Source organism: Perca flavescens, chromosome 4 (genome assembly GCF_004354835.1).
Source record: "Perca flavescens isolate YP-PL-M2 chromosome 4, PFLA_1.0, whole genome shotgun sequence".
NCBI classification, from domain to species: Eukaryota; Metazoa; Chordata; class Actinopteri; order Perciformes; family Percidae; genus Perca; species Perca flavescens.
The window spans coordinates 19,688,018-19,707,329 of NC_041334.1; the positions used below are offsets into that span (position 1 = coordinate 19,688,018).

General features: G+C 38.4%; 1 protein-coding gene across 4 annotated transcripts in view; it reads left to right on the plus strand.

Annotated features, from left to right (window-relative positions):
- kif5ab (kinesin family member 5A, b) overlaps nt 1-14,735 on the plus strand; it is a 69,300-nt gene extending 54,565 nt beyond the window's left edge. The window contains exons 20-29 of one of the 4 annotated variants that reach the window (XM_028576141.1): nt 997-1,098; nt 1,581-1,641; nt 1,755-1,826; nt 2,004-2,108; nt 3,465-3,681; nt 5,277-5,520; nt 7,642-7,706; nt 10,287-10,314; nt 10,926-11,038; nt 13,909-14,735. In XM_028576141.1, the coding sequence (XP_028431942.1) occupies nt 997-1,098; nt 1,581-1,641; nt 1,755-1,826; nt 2,004-2,108; nt 3,465-3,681; nt 5,277-5,520; nt 7,642-7,706; nt 10,287-10,314; nt 10,926-11,025 (994 nt within the window). In that variant the 3' untranslated portion in view covers nt 11,026-11,038; nt 13,909-14,735. Of the gene's footprint in view, nt 1-996; nt 1,099-1,580; nt 1,642-1,754; nt 1,827-2,003; nt 2,109-2,754; nt 3,310-3,464; nt 3,682-5,276; nt 5,521-7,641; nt 7,707-10,286; nt 10,315-10,925; nt 11,039-13,908 lie in introns of those variants that run through there. The other 3 variants (XR_003692408.1, XR_003692409.1, XM_028576140.1) reach the window with 3 other exon arrangements.
- Nucleotides 14,736-19,312: the final 4,577 nt, after the last annotated feature.

Consider the following 19,312-nt stretch of genomic DNA (forward strand, 5'->3'; position numbering starts at 1 on the left):
TACCAGACATGACCGTCTGGGAGCAGATTGCAGGGCAGACCCTCTTAAGGAACTAAAGTACATTTCCCAGCAGGCCTGGGCAGTGTCTGCTAACACCCAAGGAGCAGCTACAGAGATTTTCTGAATGAAAACACATTTGGGGCTGCTCTGCTTGTGCTGCTAGCATGACGTGATTTGGATAAGCAGCTTGAAAAATGGATTGATGGAGGGATGTCAGTGGGGTAGAAAGCTAATAGGAGCAGTTTAGCCCTTCAGATCCTTGAAGCAGAGCGGGAAAAGTGGGTATATACAATAAATGTTCTTCTAATGATCAGAACAGGGGATCAGAAAATGGTTTAAATTGATGGGACACTCAGTGGCATGTACAGATGTGCAGTTTTTTGCCAAATGAAATGCCACTTTTGTTTTAAAAACAAGAAATATCTGTACCTCAATGTAAATTGGCAGTTTTTACCTGATGATGCACTTGGCCCACTCAGCCCAAATGCCTGTCTTGCTATACAGCTCAGATGTGACTTTAAGGAAAAAATACATCCTTACCCTGCATACAAAAATGGTATCTCTCCTCAGACTCAGAAAAGACAATTGATTTTTCTCATGTGACAGTGAGTTGGCTGTCAAGCTACTCCAAGGCCAAAATCACAATACAAGTAATAATCCTATTAAATAGCATTCCTTTACCAGGTAAAAAAAAAACACTATTAAACCTCTCTGATATCTAATGTAAAATAGCTAAGACAGTAGTAGTACAAATCTAAAATGGGCATTAAGTTAATAGAAGTTAAATAAAAAAGGGAAGGTTTCCAAATGTGATTTTGTGGAGCTGACCTATACTTCCAGATTGCATTAATTGTATTACAGATTCACATTTTTAGCATTTCACCAACACGCTAAATTCTTAGACTTCCTTTAGGAGAGAGAAACAAGTTACGTTTTATTAAAACATTTTGAACCTATCCATTGAATCCCTGATGAGCCATTATTCACCATTTTCAGTTGTAACCAGAAGCAGCAGCTGGAGTTGGAGCAACTGCACTGTGACTTTGAACGTCTCAGGAGCCAAGAGCATCACAAGAGCCGGCAGCTGGAGGAACTGACGTGAGTCTCTGCTTTACTGTCCTGGCCAGCTTTCAAACACTTTTCAAACCATATGGAGGCCCGGGGGCGAGCTGCCTCTTTGGATTCACGTCTTCCATTTCTCTCTGTCATGTCTCTTCCCTTTGTCTATTTGTTTTCCTCTTGCTCTGCAGTTCTTTCATCTTATTTACAGTACATGTCATACAGTTTGTGGCTAAAATTAACCCTTTTACTATCTCTATACCTCTTTCTCTCTTTTTTTCTGTGTAACTCTTTACTCTTTACTCCCTTATGGAGATTTGCAATAAAGAAGCAGCTGTCTGCTAATAGGCCCTCTTTCTGCACTGACCTTAGCAGCGTATTGCATCAGATTGCAGAGGAGAAACATCCCACGTTGGGGCAGCCAGTCTATGCTTTGTTCTTTATTCATGAAGTATTCTGTCAAGAACGTGGTACTCATTTGAGGTAAAAATCTGTCTGACTATCTACCTGTGTATCTATAGATTTCTCCATGAGCGGCATGAACAGTCAAAGCGGGACCTCAAAGGGCTGGAGGAGACTGTTGTAAGTCATTATTTGCTGTCACGATTCACTTGGCTCCCTCAGAGGCTACTGATCCACTAAATACTCTCTAACTGCTTTAACGGCACTATTTCCCCTCTCTCTTCATACTGAAGGCTCGTGAGCTCTACACCCTGCACAACCTCCGCAAGCTTTTTGTTCAAGACCTCACATCTCGAGTTAGAAAGGTAAGCAAGACACAACTCAACTACACACGACATGCTTAACAATATTACACTTAAAATCTTTATTTCCTCACATATAATCATGTGGCGCTACCTAGACTGTATGCAAATTAAAGTTTTGAAACTGCAGTATTTGCGATGATAGATACAGTAAAAGATCTCCATTGTTTCTGTCAACAGAGTGCACAGATGGAGCCTGATGATAGTGGGGGATATATGACCCAGAAGCAGAAGATTTCCTTTCTTGAAAACAACCTGGACCAGCTTACAAAAGTTCACAAACAGGTAACAATGAGCAGCAGATATAAAACTATAAATTATGTTAAAGGAGACAGAAAATAACATTTTACCCGTCCACCGTTTCTTTAAAAATTAGGACAAATCATTTGGTTTCCCTTGGCCTGGAAGTCTGATTATCACTGTGCCGTAGCACAGCAAAACCTCTTAGCAGAAACCTCTTTGTTGGATAGAATATGTAAGGAGGACAAAAAGAGCGAGTCAAATTAAAATACATAGCAGTGTGCACTGCTGTCATTGTTTTCCTATGGGCAAAAGTAACGCTAGTATCATCAATCATCTTACTACTGCAACTTCACATGACAGTCTCCTTGAAAACAGAGCAGCAGGAGGTGTTACACCACGCTGTTTTCAGGAAAAGGAAGGCACACAGCATAAAATAGTTACTCAGATTTGATTAACACAAATTAATTTCTAATGCAGGTGCATACAAATATGCTCAGTCTTTCCCTGTTTTGCTAGATGATGCGCAAAAACTTTCAAAACCAACCTCATGCTTAATGATTAGCCAACACACACACACACACACACACACACTTTACACCTTTCTTTTAATATTCCTAAATGGACTACAGAAGTAGACTAAGTGTTGATGTTCTAAACGTTGTACTGACTGGCACATATACTCATGCAGGCAGATTGGTGAGAGCTGCACTGCAGCAGTGTCAGGCAGAAAACCAATCCTAAAGTGACTGCTGGGAAACTCCATCCCATCCACCACCTGCTGATACTGTGGGAATGGAAGATGAAAGTCATGGTCATAAATCAGCAAGCTCCCAGTGGAAAGTGATAAGACTCCCAAAGACAGACAGTGGAAAGTGCACTGGGGCTATGTATGAGGTTCTCTGCCCTTGTACAGATGTAGTAATGTCTGCCTGTCATTCACACACCTCCTGTGAAAGTCCTGCCTCCAGGTTTTTGTTTTCTTTCTTTAAAATGACTCACCACCAAACAATAAAAATTCTGGTGGGTCTATTGAATTCCTGAATCCTTTGCCTGCTCGCTAAACCCTCAGTATCTCTGCAGAATGAGGATTAGTTTGGATGATTACATAGCAGCAGATTCTCTGTGTTTAACTACTGTTAACTCAAAGTAGCTAGCTGGCAGTTTGGTGCAAAGTGTGTTTACCGTATTTTTCAGGTGAGCTAGCCTTCAATTTGAGGTAGCTGTTAAGCATGTTTCCTCAACATAAAAGTCAATGCCTGGGCTTACTTTGTGTGTGTGTGTGTGTGTGTGTGTGTGTGTGTGTGTGTGTGTGTGTGTGTGTGTGTGTGTGTGTGTGTGTGTGTGTGTGTGTGTGTGTGTGTGTGTGTGTGTGTGTGTGTGTGTGTGTGTGTGTGACAGCTGGTACGTGACAATGCAGATCTTCGCTGTGAGCTTCCAAAACTGGAGAAACGTCTTCGGTCTACAGCTGAGCGAGTTAAGGCGCTGGAGGGTGCGCTGAAGGAGGCGAAGGAAGGAGCCATGAAGGACCGCCACCACTACCAGCAGGAGGTGGAGCGTATCAAAGATGTGATGAGGGCTCGCAATCCCTTCCGCCGGCCCCATGCTGCACAGATAGGTAACACATGTGGCTGCATGTGTCATTTCAGTAGAAGCTATGTAATCAGATAAAATGGCCTTCTAATCTGTAGGTAGGCAGTGATCCATTGCATCCCTCCATTAATATTTGATCTGCGGGTATTAGCATGATAACATGCAATATTCCAGTGTTACAATTACCTTCCTGTTTAGGACATTAATAGCTTCCTTATAATTCTCACAACTGCATTTTGTTGTCTCAGTACTTGTCTGTGGAATGACAATGAAGCTGAATCTAATCTAATTCCGTCTGCAATCAAATCACACACAACTGCTTTTATGTCTACAAGCCTTTCCATTTCAGTTTATATACATGTAAAGTTTATACGAGTATGTTTTTTTAAATTTCTTCTCAAAACAATAAGTTCAATCACCACAGTAGTTTATACTGTGTAGCACAACACCTGCAAATAGCCCCAACTCATATGTTGAAATTAAGTGAATTCAGCCAGTGCATTTCAATGCGTCCTCATTGCTAAAACAAAGGCAGCATATGTCTAAGTATATGTCAATATGAGTCCAGTGAAATTATGTTGCACACGTAAACACACTTCACTATCTGGCCACACTAATAATCTGCTTCATATCTTATATATATATTGATATGTATATCTCTCTCTCTCTCTCTCTCTCTCTCTCTCTCTCTCTCTCTCTCTCTCTCTCTCTCTATATATATATATATATATATATATATATATATATATATATATATCAGATGGATAATGGTGTGATGTGGCTGGAATATTTTGCATGTAAGAATTTACACAATGAGATCTTCTGAGATAAATACAATGTATTAAAAAAGCAGTGTACTCAATTTTAAGACTTCATCTTTGTGTCTATTGAAGATAATTGCACTGATGGGTTGGAATTCTGTGAAAGAAATGAGAGATGCCTATGCTGCTGTGTGAAAATTAGCTATTGATTTGAGAGTGTTTTTAGAATAATGATTTTCATTAGAGGATCATACTAAAGCAACTGAGAATAGCTGTGATATTGTGGTGTATATTAAAATCCAACTGAAATCACATTTCGTCATCCCTTGTCAATGTATTTTTTAGTGTATTGTTGAGAGTTTTTTCATTATTAAATTTAAAAGAAGAAAAAAGGTCTTTGAGGAAATAGTAATTTCCTTCAGCTGGCTGGAGGAAAGTGTCAGTGTCTGTGTGTGATTGACAGCAGCTGGCAGGCTGCCAGAGTGTTGGTGTTACACCGTAGTTAATAAGAGACAAAGTGCTGTAGCCTACATGTCATGGGCAGAGAGCGTGTTGTTAGTGGTGCAGGACAAGACCTAATGTGTGGCTCTTGTGTTGTATAGCAGGCAGATAGAATAGTGACGTTACTGCGTACTTGTGTAAGATTTGATTGGCTGTATGGAAACAAGGTCTCTGTCTACGTAGAAAACTATCATGAAACTAAAGTTTGGACTTATATATATTCCAGTTACATTAAAATCTATTATTTTGTGCTACAGACAACAGTGTAGCCCTATCCCTTAAGGGCAGTATGAATATGATGTTTTTGTATTTTTATGGATAATAGATTAATTGATCAATTCTGTTTTATCCTTAACAGCCAAGCCTGTGCGTGCTGGCCACTACCCAGCATGCTCTCCCACCAATCCCTTCTTCATCCGAGGCTACAGTGATCACCCCATTGCCTTCTACAAAGCTGATTTCCACAACAGCAACAACCAACACGCTGCTGCTCCTGCTGCTCCTGCAACACCAGAGGGTGAGCCCAGGTTACCCGAGACCAACTCCAAACAGAACAGCCCCACCAAACACCTCAACTCCCAAAACAACGCTCAGGACAACATGTGAGTAAATCCACAATCAATAACATCATGACTAACAAACTGCCAGTGCTTATGACACCACACATATTTGGCCTACTAAACTCAAGATCCACTTACTAGCTTTTTCAGGGAGCTTTCAATTGCAGTACAGTTGTCATGAAAATAATCTGTTGATGAAGACTGTGAAATGCAGTTAAATGCTCCAGAACCTGAGAATGCGTTGTCCAGAAACAGCTAGAAAGTGGATCTGGAGTCAAGATTATTTTGTCAAACTACTTTTGCTAAGATCAACAATAAATATTCACGCTCAGAGAAAAGTAATTATTTTTTTAATAACAATTGTACAGCATCTATCAAATAATATCTGCCTTGAAACTACTTTTAAAAAGCTTAAACAATCCAGCATTCTACAGTGTAGTGTAGATGTATGCGTAGCACACGCATTTTGCTTTAATCTGTTTTGACATTGATTTATTTTATTTTTATTTTTATTTAACCTTTATTTAACCAGGTAGGCCGTTGAGAACAGGTTCTCATTTGCAACGGCGACCTGGCCAAGAAAAGCGTAGGCGTGCAAGACAACAAATAGTTTCACATTCAATACAGTACAAGAATACAGAATACAATATGCTACATAAACTGCAGAATAAATGGGCATTACAAATGCTGGCACGTAGTGAGGTGTAAGTAAGTCGATGGCTATGCAATATACATGAACAAAGAGTCTATATCACTGCTGAGATGGTGTAAAGAGTCGATAGTGTAAAGAGTCAATAAACAGTTAGTCTAGTGGTCTAGTTAGTGAAGTAGATCAGTTATAACACAATGTATATGAATAGACAGTCTAGATAAATGCTGAAGTGTAGTGAAGAGTCAATATACAGTTAGTGCAAGTTGCGGTCTATTAAATGATGTAGATCAGGAATTATACAATATGCAAGAATAGACTGTCTATATAAATGCTGAGATGAAGTAAAGAGTCAGAGTACAGTTAGAGCAAAGTGTGGCCTAGGTAGTAATCAAGATCAGTAATAACACAGTATACAGTAGGTGTGGGCTTTTGGAGTGACCAAGGAAATGTAACTGCTTGAGCAAAGGCTGCGGGTGGGTAAAGCTTTAGTGACCAGTGAGCGTAGGTACAGCGGGGCTTTGCCTAGCACGGACTTGTAAATTAGTTGGTAATAGTGGGTTAGGTGTCGAGTGTGTAACGAGGGCGAGCCAATTAAAGCATAGAGTTTGCAGTGGTGGGTTTTATAATGGGCTCTGGTCACAAAACGTAGGGCACTGTGATAGAGAACATCCAATGTTTTTAGGAGACAGTTTGAGGCGATTCTGTAAATAACATCCCTGAAATCGAGAATTGGTAAGCTTGTCATTTTCACCAAAATGAGTTTGGCAGCGTGAGTGAGGGGCCAGATGTGTACAGGATGGTGTTGTCTGCATAGAGGTGGATTTGTGAGGGCCCTGCAGCAAGAGCTACGTCACTGATGTAAAGGGAGAAAAGTGTCGGTCCGAGAATCGAACCTTGTGGCACCCCCATGAAAACAGTCTTAGGTCCAGACAACAGGCCCTCAGATTTAACGCACTGGACCCTATCAGAAAAGTGGTTACTGAACCACGCGAGGCAGTCATGGGAAAACCCAAGCTTGTTGAGTCTGTCGATGAGAATATGATGGTTAACAGAGTAAAATTCCTTGGACAGATCAATGTAAACGGCTGCACAGTAATACTTTTTGTCGATGGCAACTGTGATGTTGTTTATGACCTTGAGGGTGGCTGTGGTGCAGCCATCACCAGCACAGAAGCCAGATTGTATGGCGAAAAGGACACAGTGGGATTCGAGATGGTAGGTGATCTGTTTATTGACTAAGCTTTCGAAGACTTTCGAAAGACAGGGCAAGATAGATATGGGTCTATAGCAGTTTGGGTCGAGGGTGTCTTCCCCCTTCGAAGAGAGGGACGACTGCTGCGGATTTCCAATCTCCAGGAATTTTAGTGACTGAGTGATCATTTAAGTTATTTTTTTTTATAACTTTTTTTTTTTTACTTATCATACCGACCATATCGATCTAGAGATCAAGATTTTGAAACACAAATCCCACAGGTACGTTTGCATAAACATCTCTTTCCTCTTGTTTGCAGCCTTCCAGCTGAACCACCAAGCCAAGGAGACAAGAACACTGCAGAGATGCTTGATTCAGAAAATGGTGAGCCCTCTTCAGATGACGCCTGTTAAGATAATTTGAAATATTATAATCAAGATCAGCGGGGGTAAATTCCATTCCCTCTTATTTTTTAGTGGTTGCCATTATACTATCATACCGGCTGTTATGTTTGAATGTTGTTTTATATAGTCTTACAGAATGGTGGCTGTAAAAAAGGTTTACAGTGATTGCCCTACTGCTATAATAAGAATTTTTCAGAATCTTCATTTAATGGGCTCGTAGTCAGCAGTCTTAACTGTTATTTAGAGCCATTGGTGAGCGTGGAGAAGGGTTTCATATAGGTCGTCGGCCTTTTGATAAAACTTCTATAAATTTATGGAATATAGCCTCATCTTAAAAATTCACTAAGGAAATTCGCTTAGTTTATTACATGATACTGCTGCTGCTACTTGAGGCTTTTCTGCACCTCCATGTTTGTGTGTCTGCTCTGATCAGCAGCAGACTCTGGAGGAGATAGATTAGGCTTGCAGTGTCATTACTCAGCCAGACAGATAGCCGGCCAGACAGGCGTAGTGCCCACCTCAGCCTCTGACCCAGTGATGACAGTTGTAGACTTGTGTAACAACAACACCCCTCTTCGATTCTCCAGGCATATCAATAAAAGTCAGAAACTGGGTCACAGAGCCAGCATATCAATCTGTTGCAACAGTACCTGCCTTTTATTAAATAGCAGATATCAGTGATGTTTTCCAGAGAACCCCTTAAAAATGTAATCATGCTGGCTTTAGTTTTTGCTTCTCATGATCCTGTTTCAAAGGGTTTTTAACTCTGCCAACAAGAACATACTGCGAAAAACACTGATACAGTATTTGTCTCTTTTTGGCACAAAAATACTCAGGCTTAATACAAGCAGCTGTTCAGATGCTATGAGTCATTTCAAGATATTTGTAAATAGTTGGACTGTTAAGGATATTATTACTGTGAAACCTTTTATTTTTTTTATTTTTTTATCAGTTTTATTTCATTTTCAATATTTTATTTAGTATTTTTCCCCAAAATATACAAAAGGCATTTTTGGAATGAAGGTGCTTGTGCCCTGTAATATATTCTGAAGTCAAACTCGAAGGTAAATTTACTTCTGATCCATTAATAGTAATTTTAACTCTGGGATATAATTCTACTCAGTGTCATGAATTTAAATAAGAGCTTATGGGAAAGTGTGAAATGCAAAACCAAATATCTCTGCAAGGCCTGGACCCTGAATGTCTTACTTTTTTATGTACTTTGAGTCTGTTGAGGTGTAGCCTTGACAGCTCCTGTAAAGGTAAGATTTTTGCCAAACCTTTTTTCAAAGAGATTAAACTGAGCAGCTTTATAATCCAGTCACGCATGAGGTTCCTTGATAATAGCCAAGTTATCAAACTGAAGCACACAAATTAAGTAAACTTAACAATGAATAAATGCACATAGACTTCCTAATATCTGGAGATTGACAAAAGACTGAAGCATCTTGATACATTTGGTCAATATGTTTTGCCACATAAAATGCCATGTAAATATTTTGTGAGATTAATCCCTGTCAGGAAGGTTCAGGGAAAGCAGAGACCTCTAAGGCTTGTAGTTCGACAGTAGCTGCTAGGAGTAGGAGGACATTTGACATCGCACTTGTCATTAAAAAACCTGGAATATTCATGCAGATAATCCACAGAATGTAATGATCCAGGAACTATAAATAGAGCCATCATAAAGGTCCAGTTTTTGTTATATGGCACTGTTGGTCGACCTGTGAGGACAGTTAATATGGGCCTTGTGCTTTTATGCAACAACGTTTTTCTGGGTGGGAGAGTTATGTTATTATTAGCTGTGTTGGTAGTATAATGACTGTCCTAATCAGAAACACGACAGAATTGGTTGTTTGTTCAAACAGTGTAAAATGAATCATGTTTACATTTTTCTGACAAGCAAGCTCTGGCAGTCATGCAAATAAAAACCTCTCTAGAATAACAACAGCATTGGTCATTTGTTCAAATGTGAATTTGCCTATGTTTAGTAGCATAAATTCACTGAGCGAGCTCTTCAGAAGGTGGTGGTGGATTGTTGGTTACAAAGGGTACAAAGACTCCAACAAACAGTCAACGTTGCTTTCTTGAAACCATCACCACCATCCTTTTCTAAACTTAAAAAAAAATGATTTGACTTGTTTTTACTTTATTTTACTTGTACAAATGTAACTGTATGTGAACAGTGATTTAATGGCCATGACCACCATCTGTCTCTCACCTTAACCACATAGTTTCAGTTGCTTGTAAAATGTAAAATGTGTCTTCTCAGAGCTGAGTGGGTCACAAGATCAGTAAAATGCAGATCATGAGTCTTTTTTTTTAAATGACTCAGTCCTTATTCACAAATGCCTATTTAGGTATTTGTGAATAACGACTTGTTGATTTAGAACTAACACGTTATGCAGCTGCTTGTTCAAAAGCCATCTTTCACCAATGGCTTTGGGCCGTTTCAATTAAACCCAAATGTGTCTGTGACCCACTTCTTCTCTAATTTACACACCACCACAACCCTCTCACTGTGCACCTGCCTGCCTCCTTATGCACCTCTTTCTGTCCGCAGGAAACACCACAGATATCAATGACAACAGGTAAGACTGCTGCACCCTCTTTAACAGAGGTGTCAATTCCAGGTCCAGAAAGTAAAAGTCCTGCCATGTGTTTATTCCACCAATGAACTCAGCCAGCTGATTTCACTACTAATTAGTGAAATCAGCTGCTAATTAGTAAAATCAGCTGGCTGAGTTCATTGGTGGAATAAACACATGGCAGGACTTTTACTCTCTGGACCTGGAATTGACACCTCTGCTCTTTAATCACTGCAAAACACACGCTTCAACTGAGGCTACTGAAATATTTTAATAGGAGATAATCAGCTGTCTCAAAAATCTCAGAATTAATGGCAAAAGTAGAGTGAGAAGTAATTCATTAAATATCTCTAGCATGTTTGGTAATAGTTATAGGCAAAGAACATGTGGAAATATGGCATTGCCACATTCACCTTGCATGCACCGACCCCTCCTGGGTTTTAAGACCATTTAGTGTATAACCTCACTGATTTGCTTCCCTCACTGCTGTGTCTCTCTGCTCCATCGCTGCCCCCTTGTTGCTGTCACCGCTACTGCTGCTGCTGTGGATGCTGCTGCTGCTGATGAATCTGGTGATGGTGCTGCGGCCACCTGGATTCTGGTGTGCTGGATAGCATGTGTCTGAATGTGAATTCTGTGTCCAGAACTGACGTCTGTGACAATCAGGACCCAGCCAAACTCTACAGTCTGCAGCCGGAGACCTCAGCCAGCTAATAGTCCTGAGCAGGTAAGAACACAACTCCTCCACTTTGTACTACAGATCACATTGAGCAGCTTTCCTCCATCAGTTATTAGTTTTAATTGTTCTATTTCTACTAAACTTATGGACTTACATCCATAAATGACCAAATGTTGTGAAAACCTGAAAGCTTTTGAATGGTTGATTTAAACATTGTGACTGTGAGTAAAGTTGTACAACAATCATATAAATGATTTTGATCAGTTTTTTTTAATTACCATACAGTAGGGTGCTTTTAGAATGTGCTTCAATACTACATATAAACACATGTATTGCCTAAAACTCTAGCCTCAAATGGCAACACCCTAACCCAACCCAGAATCCAAATAAAAGGAGCATGGCCACTTCAGGTTCAAACTTGAATGACTCAGAACGGCAAGGTCTTCAGCTTTCCATCAATGCATTTCTCTTTTTATCAGCAGTACAATAGAGATACTGCTGGATTAAGTTTAGGATCACCGGTCTAACCACAGTTAAAGAGATACTAAACTTTGATAGAACTTTGGGTTGTTTTGCTATCTAGCCATGATATATGCCCAACTAGGAAAAATCGTCATCAATGGCTATTGCCATCCTAAATTCCAGACTAACAAATCAACCGTACATGTTACAATGTTGCAACTTAGTCAAACTGTAGCCCCAATAGAGCAGAAACTTGTGCCTGCTTTTACCCATTAGCAATTTTCAAGTCCATCACTTTACTTTTTGCAAAAACTGCAAAACTTCTTAAGCCTATCTCCTCCCACATTTGTGGCTCTATTGACACCAAACTCTGGGAATTTCATCTCCAGACTATCCCCCACAAATTGACCTTTTTTTTTAAATACTGTATATCAAAAATCAAGCCATTTTTCTCCTCTTCTCCATCCACCGCCTTTTTCTTTTCCTGCTCAGAATGCTCTGCCCCGACCATTGTTGTGGAGCAGCTATAATTCTTTCTCTATTCACTCCCATTGCTTTTTTAAAAATATGTACATTTTGTAGAGTTGTATAATATAGAAAACGGCTATGACCAACAAAGCTGGACATACCCAGTGTGAGCATGGAACAATGGGAGTGCACATGCCTTTTCAGATCCAAGGCCCTTTCAAAATATCATGTGCTGCAGGGTCTGTAAAATGTTTGTCTTCCGAATGCAAGCCAAAGTTCTGAACCTAATTTAAGACTTTGCACCACAGAAACAGCTAGCACAAGAACATCTGAATTAACAATACAAATCAGTATTGTCTGATGGCTGTGAAACATGTAGTACTATCCCACTATCAGCCTCCTCGTGGCTGCATGGAGACAGAGAGGACAAATGGAGTGGTGGCTTGCATATAACTGCATCTTTGGTAAGAAAATAGTACTGTACCTTTACTAAAAATTATAAATAAGCGATTAATTGTATGCAACAGAACTCACATTTTTACATGTTTGTAGAATTTGCTTTATAAAAGTTCATGTATATGCTCCAAGTGTGATTTAGAGACCTGACCTCTTTTGCTAGCAATTGGAGTGACTAGAGAGAGAGAAAAAACCTAACCAATCATATCTGATCATAGGAGCAACTGATTACAACCTATACCTTGAGTTGGGCATATATCATGCTGATATGCTAGCTAACTGATGGCTAGTTAACAAAACAACCCAAAGTTCTACCAAACAAAGTTCAGTATCACACCGGTGACCCTGAACTTCATCCAGGGATATCTCTGTCAATTGTACTGCTAATGAAAAGAGAAATGCACCGATGGAAAGCTGAAGACCTTGCCGTTCTATAGATATGTGAGTCACAAAAGCTATTTCATGAACTGCTTACATGAGGACTCACAAATCCCACACATGATTGATTGCAAGTTGCAAATAATGTGTGACTCCTACAGGGCTCCTGCATGCTACATACCTGAATGGAATCGCAAGTTTGACATTTGTTTTGATTATTAAAACATGTAAAAAATAACCAGAAAAGAAATAATCATAATGTTGCAAGTTGCAGTGTTGAAACGGACCCCTGGGCATTAAATAAAACAGCCCTGCTGCTCAGCCAACATTACTTGAATAATTTTTTCTAATATAATGTATACTTTTATAGAATAGATTTATTGGATATGGAGCAGACCCTGTCTTATGAAACATCATTATGACTTTAGAGGTTATTGTGTCTTGGCTATCAGGTGCTGTACAGGAGTTTTTATTTGTGGGGCCTTCCACACTAAAAATAACTACACTCACTGAGCATCTGTCTTGGCACTCTTATTTATTTATTTTTTATAAATCCCAGCCGAGGGTTAAAGATTATATAGTAACATATAATTATTTCTCTGGGAAAGACCCCATATGAGAAAGGGGAATTAAATCATAACCAACTCTGGGTTTTTACTTTTACAGGCTTTATTTTGGTTAAATTTTCATGTACGTATGTTCAAGTTAATAATATTCAACACCACTTGTCACCGTTACATCAGTAAATTAATTTGGAAATGTAAGACCTAATTTGCAGAACTGGTGCTGTAATTTAATTCAAACCCATATCATTTTCTTCTTTAGGTAAAGCTAGTAATCTGTAAAGTGCTGACACTATAAAACACTCAACCCGCAGACTCAGAAGTGCTATGTTATATGGTGCAAAGCAAGTTTTGCACAGAGCTGTCAAAGTTTACATCCTATAAAGTGTAAATATGGCCCCAGAGTGTTCCATGCAGTTTCCAAACACAGCTAGCTCTCAGTGAAGACACAAGAAATAAAATGATTCAAGACGTGTTCCTTCTGGCAATGTTAGCATGACTCACTGGCGGCTGTCTCGCTCTCCCTGTTTCTCTCAAATGAATCTGACTGTTGCTCTTATTTTCTGTTTCTCTGTGTGTCTCTCTTTCCAGGCAGACGTTTTTTTCTGAGGCATCCTCTGTAAATCTGCATGCAGCTGGTCACTGTCCTCCGAGCCTCCCCTTCCTCTCTCACCCTCATCTGCTGTAAACAGACCTCTATCTCTCTCGTGTCCCCTTTCCTTTCCCTGCTTGCTCCTCTTCAATCCCTTCTCCTTCCTTTACAATAATGTGGGGTGTATGTGGGTATCAGTAAAATCCATAGCAAGCACTGCATCTCAAATGGCAGCTGACACCCATATTGCTGCACACACTCATGAAAACAAAGGGACCATAAATAGTAGGTGGGAAAGAGAAGCTGCAGTACAGTAGGTAGCCACTAGGGTGTGCTGTTTGTCTCAGAGAGTGTATCACAGTGGACATAAACCCAGTACATTCAAGCTGAGGTTAGTCTTCATAATTATTACTATTATTTAACATGTATGGATCTGAAAACTCCAAGTTAAACTACATGAAAACAACATGAAAAAGGTGAACCTTGAGCTCACTTTACTAATTACACTTTTGACTGTGCATGATGATTTTTGATGTTGGTTTTCAGCTTTTCTCGGAAAATACATGAGGTAGAGAAAGAGAGAAAGTGGAGGATTACTATGAAATGTTTCAGTCTAAAATTGCACTGTAAGTCAATGTCAATGGGGAATTCAGTCTTTTTTTGTAAGGATAAGGTTGGTATTATTCAATATTTTTGTTATTGCGTTACAATGCGTTACTGTCTTAGTATTTTCCGACTTGCCCAGCCTGCCTGTGGCTCTCAGTCCAAAGCCAATTGAAGACATACACCCTAAAAAACAGGCCTTAAATATATTGTTTAATTTGTACTAAAAGGCTCAGTAAAAAAACAACATAAGGCACTGTAGTTTTTAGCAATCACTACTAAAACAGGAGTAAATAGTGTTGTTGGGGACTATTTTCAGCTGTAGACTAATACACATTTGGTGTTCTAGTGAGTTTTCACAGCAGCAGGGAAAACTAAACTGCAGTGGCTATATTCATAGTAAGGAAGATTCATGCAATCCAATGCAGCAGTGTGGTTCATTGATGTATTTTTTGTAAACAACGGAGGCCGTTGGCACAGTGAAAAAAACTACTTTATATCAGGCTTTAGAGACCACACGTATTGTTGGTTTGTTTCTTTTCATGGGATTTGTTGACAATAAGAAACATATAGAATATCACCAGACTTCTCCTTCAACGTGAAACATTTGAAAGTTTCAGTCAAAAGTGAAAGCAATATTGCTAATTTGTGAATATTATCCTTCCATCCCCAAAACACCAGGCTACTTACAATACTGTCTGGATTTTTGAATGATTGTCAGTAGTCATAGTAACAATATAGTCCATTATGTTTTGTCGACTACTGTTGCCATGTAGGTAGACCAGCACACACTAAACTAAAATACACATACGCACACCTGCCACTGTTGAAACTTGGCCAAGCCTTAATTTAGACAATTTCTCACATTTGACCTTTTTTACTCAAATTAAACAAAGGATATTAAGTTTATATATACAGTACAGTCTTTAACTCCTAAATACTCTTCAAGACACAACAGTTTTGTATTTTGGTACCCTTGGAGGATATATTTCAGATACTTACATTCCATAATAAAAAGTTTTTCTCTTGTTAGATTAAGAGAAATAGTTTACCAAATAACCCCTATATCCATATACAGTCTAGCAAGTTTTTAGATCACACTTTTCGTAAAGACATTTTCAATGTCAAAGCTTCAGATGGCTCTGATAGCGGCATCATCTCACCAAGCACACTTCCTCATTTAGCACAATGGTTCTTCATTGTGCTAAATGAGAAAGTTGGTTAGAACATTGTTTAAAATAAAACACTCAAATATTCAGAGTTTAACATCAGTCACCACAGCATGTCTGGCTTTTGGTACACTGCACTGGTTTCTGAAAAGCAACTTTGTCTGACCCACAAGTAAAGTCCAAAACACAATATCCTGATTGTTTTTAAAAGACTGACTGTGTTGTGGTAGAGAGACCTTTAATCAGAATCAGAATAAGCTTTATTGGCCAGGTTTGCATAAACAAACAAGGAATTTGACTCTGGTTAATCTTTGCTCTCAAAGTACAACACTCACTTAACATATAAAGAATAAAAACAGAGATGACAGTAACAAATATAAAAAAAATACTGTTAAGTGTACAGTATAACAATACAATAGAATTTACAATTTTACAATTTTAAGCTGTAAATTACAAAAAAACTGCCTGTCAGGGATCGTCGAGATATTCAGTCATTGTCATGTCATCCAAAAGCATGGCAGTGCCAGTGTGGAAAAGAATAATTGCGTAGCAACTATTTTTATACTGCTAGTGCTAATTTAAAGAAATATATATATATATATATATATATATAATTTATCATTTGCTCTATTTTAAATGTTATGTATTTGCTACGTAATCTTAATTTACAGCAGTTGTTGAATGTGAAGCGTTTGCATTTGTTTTGATGTGTGCTTTGAATGTTTTGGATTTCAGATGTCCAACATTTTGTCATTGAAGGAAAATGTGTGCATGTGTGCAGCTGCCCTTCCGATATGAATTTGTTTAGGAGATGACTAAACCTACCGTTCTTTAGCAACCACCTCAGTTATAAACCAAAGCCCTGATTGTAATGAGTCATTTTCTCATTTATTGACCTCATCAGCCAATGAGGTGTTTGACCTTTGACCCCAACATACAGATTTATTACATATCCTGTGTTACTTGGGTGCAGTCTGAGTTATCTGAGCAGATAAGTTGATTGACTGTCTGCACACACACACACACACACACACACACACACACACACACACACACACACACACACACACACACACCGATGGCCATGCCTAGGGTTGCAAAATTCCAGGATTATTCAAAGTGGAAACTTTTCATGGGAATTACCTGGAATGTATGGTAAATAATGGGAATAAAATGGAAATATAGGGGTTATCTGCTTAGGCTAAATTCATCATCTCATATGCAGATTGAAAACCAACCATTATTTATCATGACCAGAAATAATCTGTTGGGAAAAGTACTTTGGCAAATGATCTGTACATGTGATGGGAAAGTGTGCTGCTGAATGCACTGCATGGTTACAATTCAGTTAAATGAACTGAACCCAAATAAGTTCAATATTAAAAGGTAGGACTTTTTTAATTGAAATTGTGCACAAACATCCAAAATTCCCAAGCTTAATTTCTAATGGAAATTTACTGAAAATGTTCCAACCCTGTGCAACCCTAGTCACAGCGCCCTTTAAACTCTGTCAGTGACCTCCTGATCAGCCAGTCAGGATGAGAGAGTCAAGGGTACAGTAGACAGACTGTATATGCATGTGTGTGTGTGTGTGTGTGTGTGTGTGTGTGTGTGTGTGTGTGTGTTTATGTGTTTATTTTGAGAGAACAGGGGCTGTTTCTTCTTAGCAGAGTATCTCACTCTTTGACTTTTTGCAATCCTTTTAACAAAACAGACCAGTAATGCTTTAGATTACAGCCTGCAAATTATAATGTAGAGATTTTGTAATACTTATGGACTATTTACTGAGTAGGCACAAGGGGAGAAGTAGGCCTACATAAGAGAGTTACAAATTTGTGTTTAGGGGGGACCTGGAAATATACAGACAGGGGACCATCAGACTTAGCACATACAGTATGTTGTTTTACAATAACTGTGTCATGAAAAGGGGCTAAACTTTGTTTGGCCCTTTAACATAGTATAAAAGTACTTTTATAATAAGCATCAAATATGATTTATATATAGACTTTCATAGTGCACACACCTGAAAAGGGGGAGTAGCTCATCACATTGTACTTTATACTGTATCTTTTTCAACAAAACTTCAGTATCTTTCTCAATGGCTCCACAATTGTTTCTGGATTCCAAAGCTACTGTTCTTCAGTATTTTTTAAAAACATATACATCGTTATTTTATAGCTACAGCTGTAATGGCTGTAAAGCCTAAAGTTTTGTTGCCTAGCTAGTGACACATAATCCACACCATATTTATAATAATAAGTACTTTGTATTTAAATTATTTTTACAATATAATTCCCCAAACTAAATAGTCTTTGTTAATATATTATCATTTTAAAATAAATTATGACTAAAAATGTTATTGTATTATTGGCACTGTTGTCCTGTTTTCCAATTAAACACAAAGTTGTTACCCCCTTATACTTTAACATCTTGTCTTCTTTCCCTGTACTTTCTTTCCCATATCTGTCTCTTAAAGTTACCCAGTAAGTATTTTACTGATACCCTGTAAATACTAAATTATTATGTTACATAAATTGCGAGCTGTAATCTCAAGCGTTACAGGCAGACCCTCACTTCTCATCATTTTAATGCTAATCAGAAATGCATGAAGCACTTTATCACATTATTTTCTTTATGGTTTCTGTCTTTGTTCCTTATCACAAGACTTTACACTGAGTATCTAATACTGCAGTATTTCAGTTTGGCTTTCTCAAAGGGTAAAAAAATGTCATTGAACTTGAGAACCCTTTCATTATCATTTAGCATATAGAGTGTGTTTACATAACCTATAGAAACCATGCTTTGAAATGTGAATGGCCTTTCTTTTGTCGTCAATTTGCTGTTAGTCAATCAAAACCACAAAGAAAACAACTATTCCTCTGACATGCACTACAGTATGGTTGTATACTGAGCTGTGAATGTTTGGATGAGTGTGGAACTTATTGTTCTGTTTTGTCTTACAGTAATTGTAGCCGAATTGAAAATTTTCTGGCAAGGAAAAATAATATGTGATACTGTAGCCTCAATATGCAGAAATATAACTATGACAAGAATGCTAGGGTGGTTTAAAGAAGAAAAAATCAGATGCAAAATGTCTGTGTTCGTTTGTTTGTACATGTGTGCGTTGGTTGGTTTGTTTATGGCGTGTGATTTAGTGCATGCAGTACTTTCTTCTGTAACTGCTGAGAAACAGTAGTGTTGTATCTCATGACACTACTTTCAATAAAGATGATTCTGTGTACATATCATTATTAAACTGTTATTACTCTGCAACTCTAATTGTGTGATATTTTTACCCTTTAAGCACTTACTCACAGTAAAGTAAAAAATACTGAAGTTACAATGTATTGAAGAGAAATTAGAGAGAGAGTGTATAGTTGCTATAAATATATAGACTTAAGATATTGGGTATTGCAGTTTCTTCTAATTTAATATGAAAATATCACCAATGCTCGGGAGGGTCCTGCTTTTTCATAAAATGATATATATCCCCCCTCCTCCCTCTTCTACAGTCCTTTACCTCAGAAAAACACATCCAAATGGTACAGTATGATGTCAGTAAATCCAGATACAGGTTGACAAGGAACCAGGAGAGAAAACACAGCTGTAAAAAACATCTGTAACAGAGGGG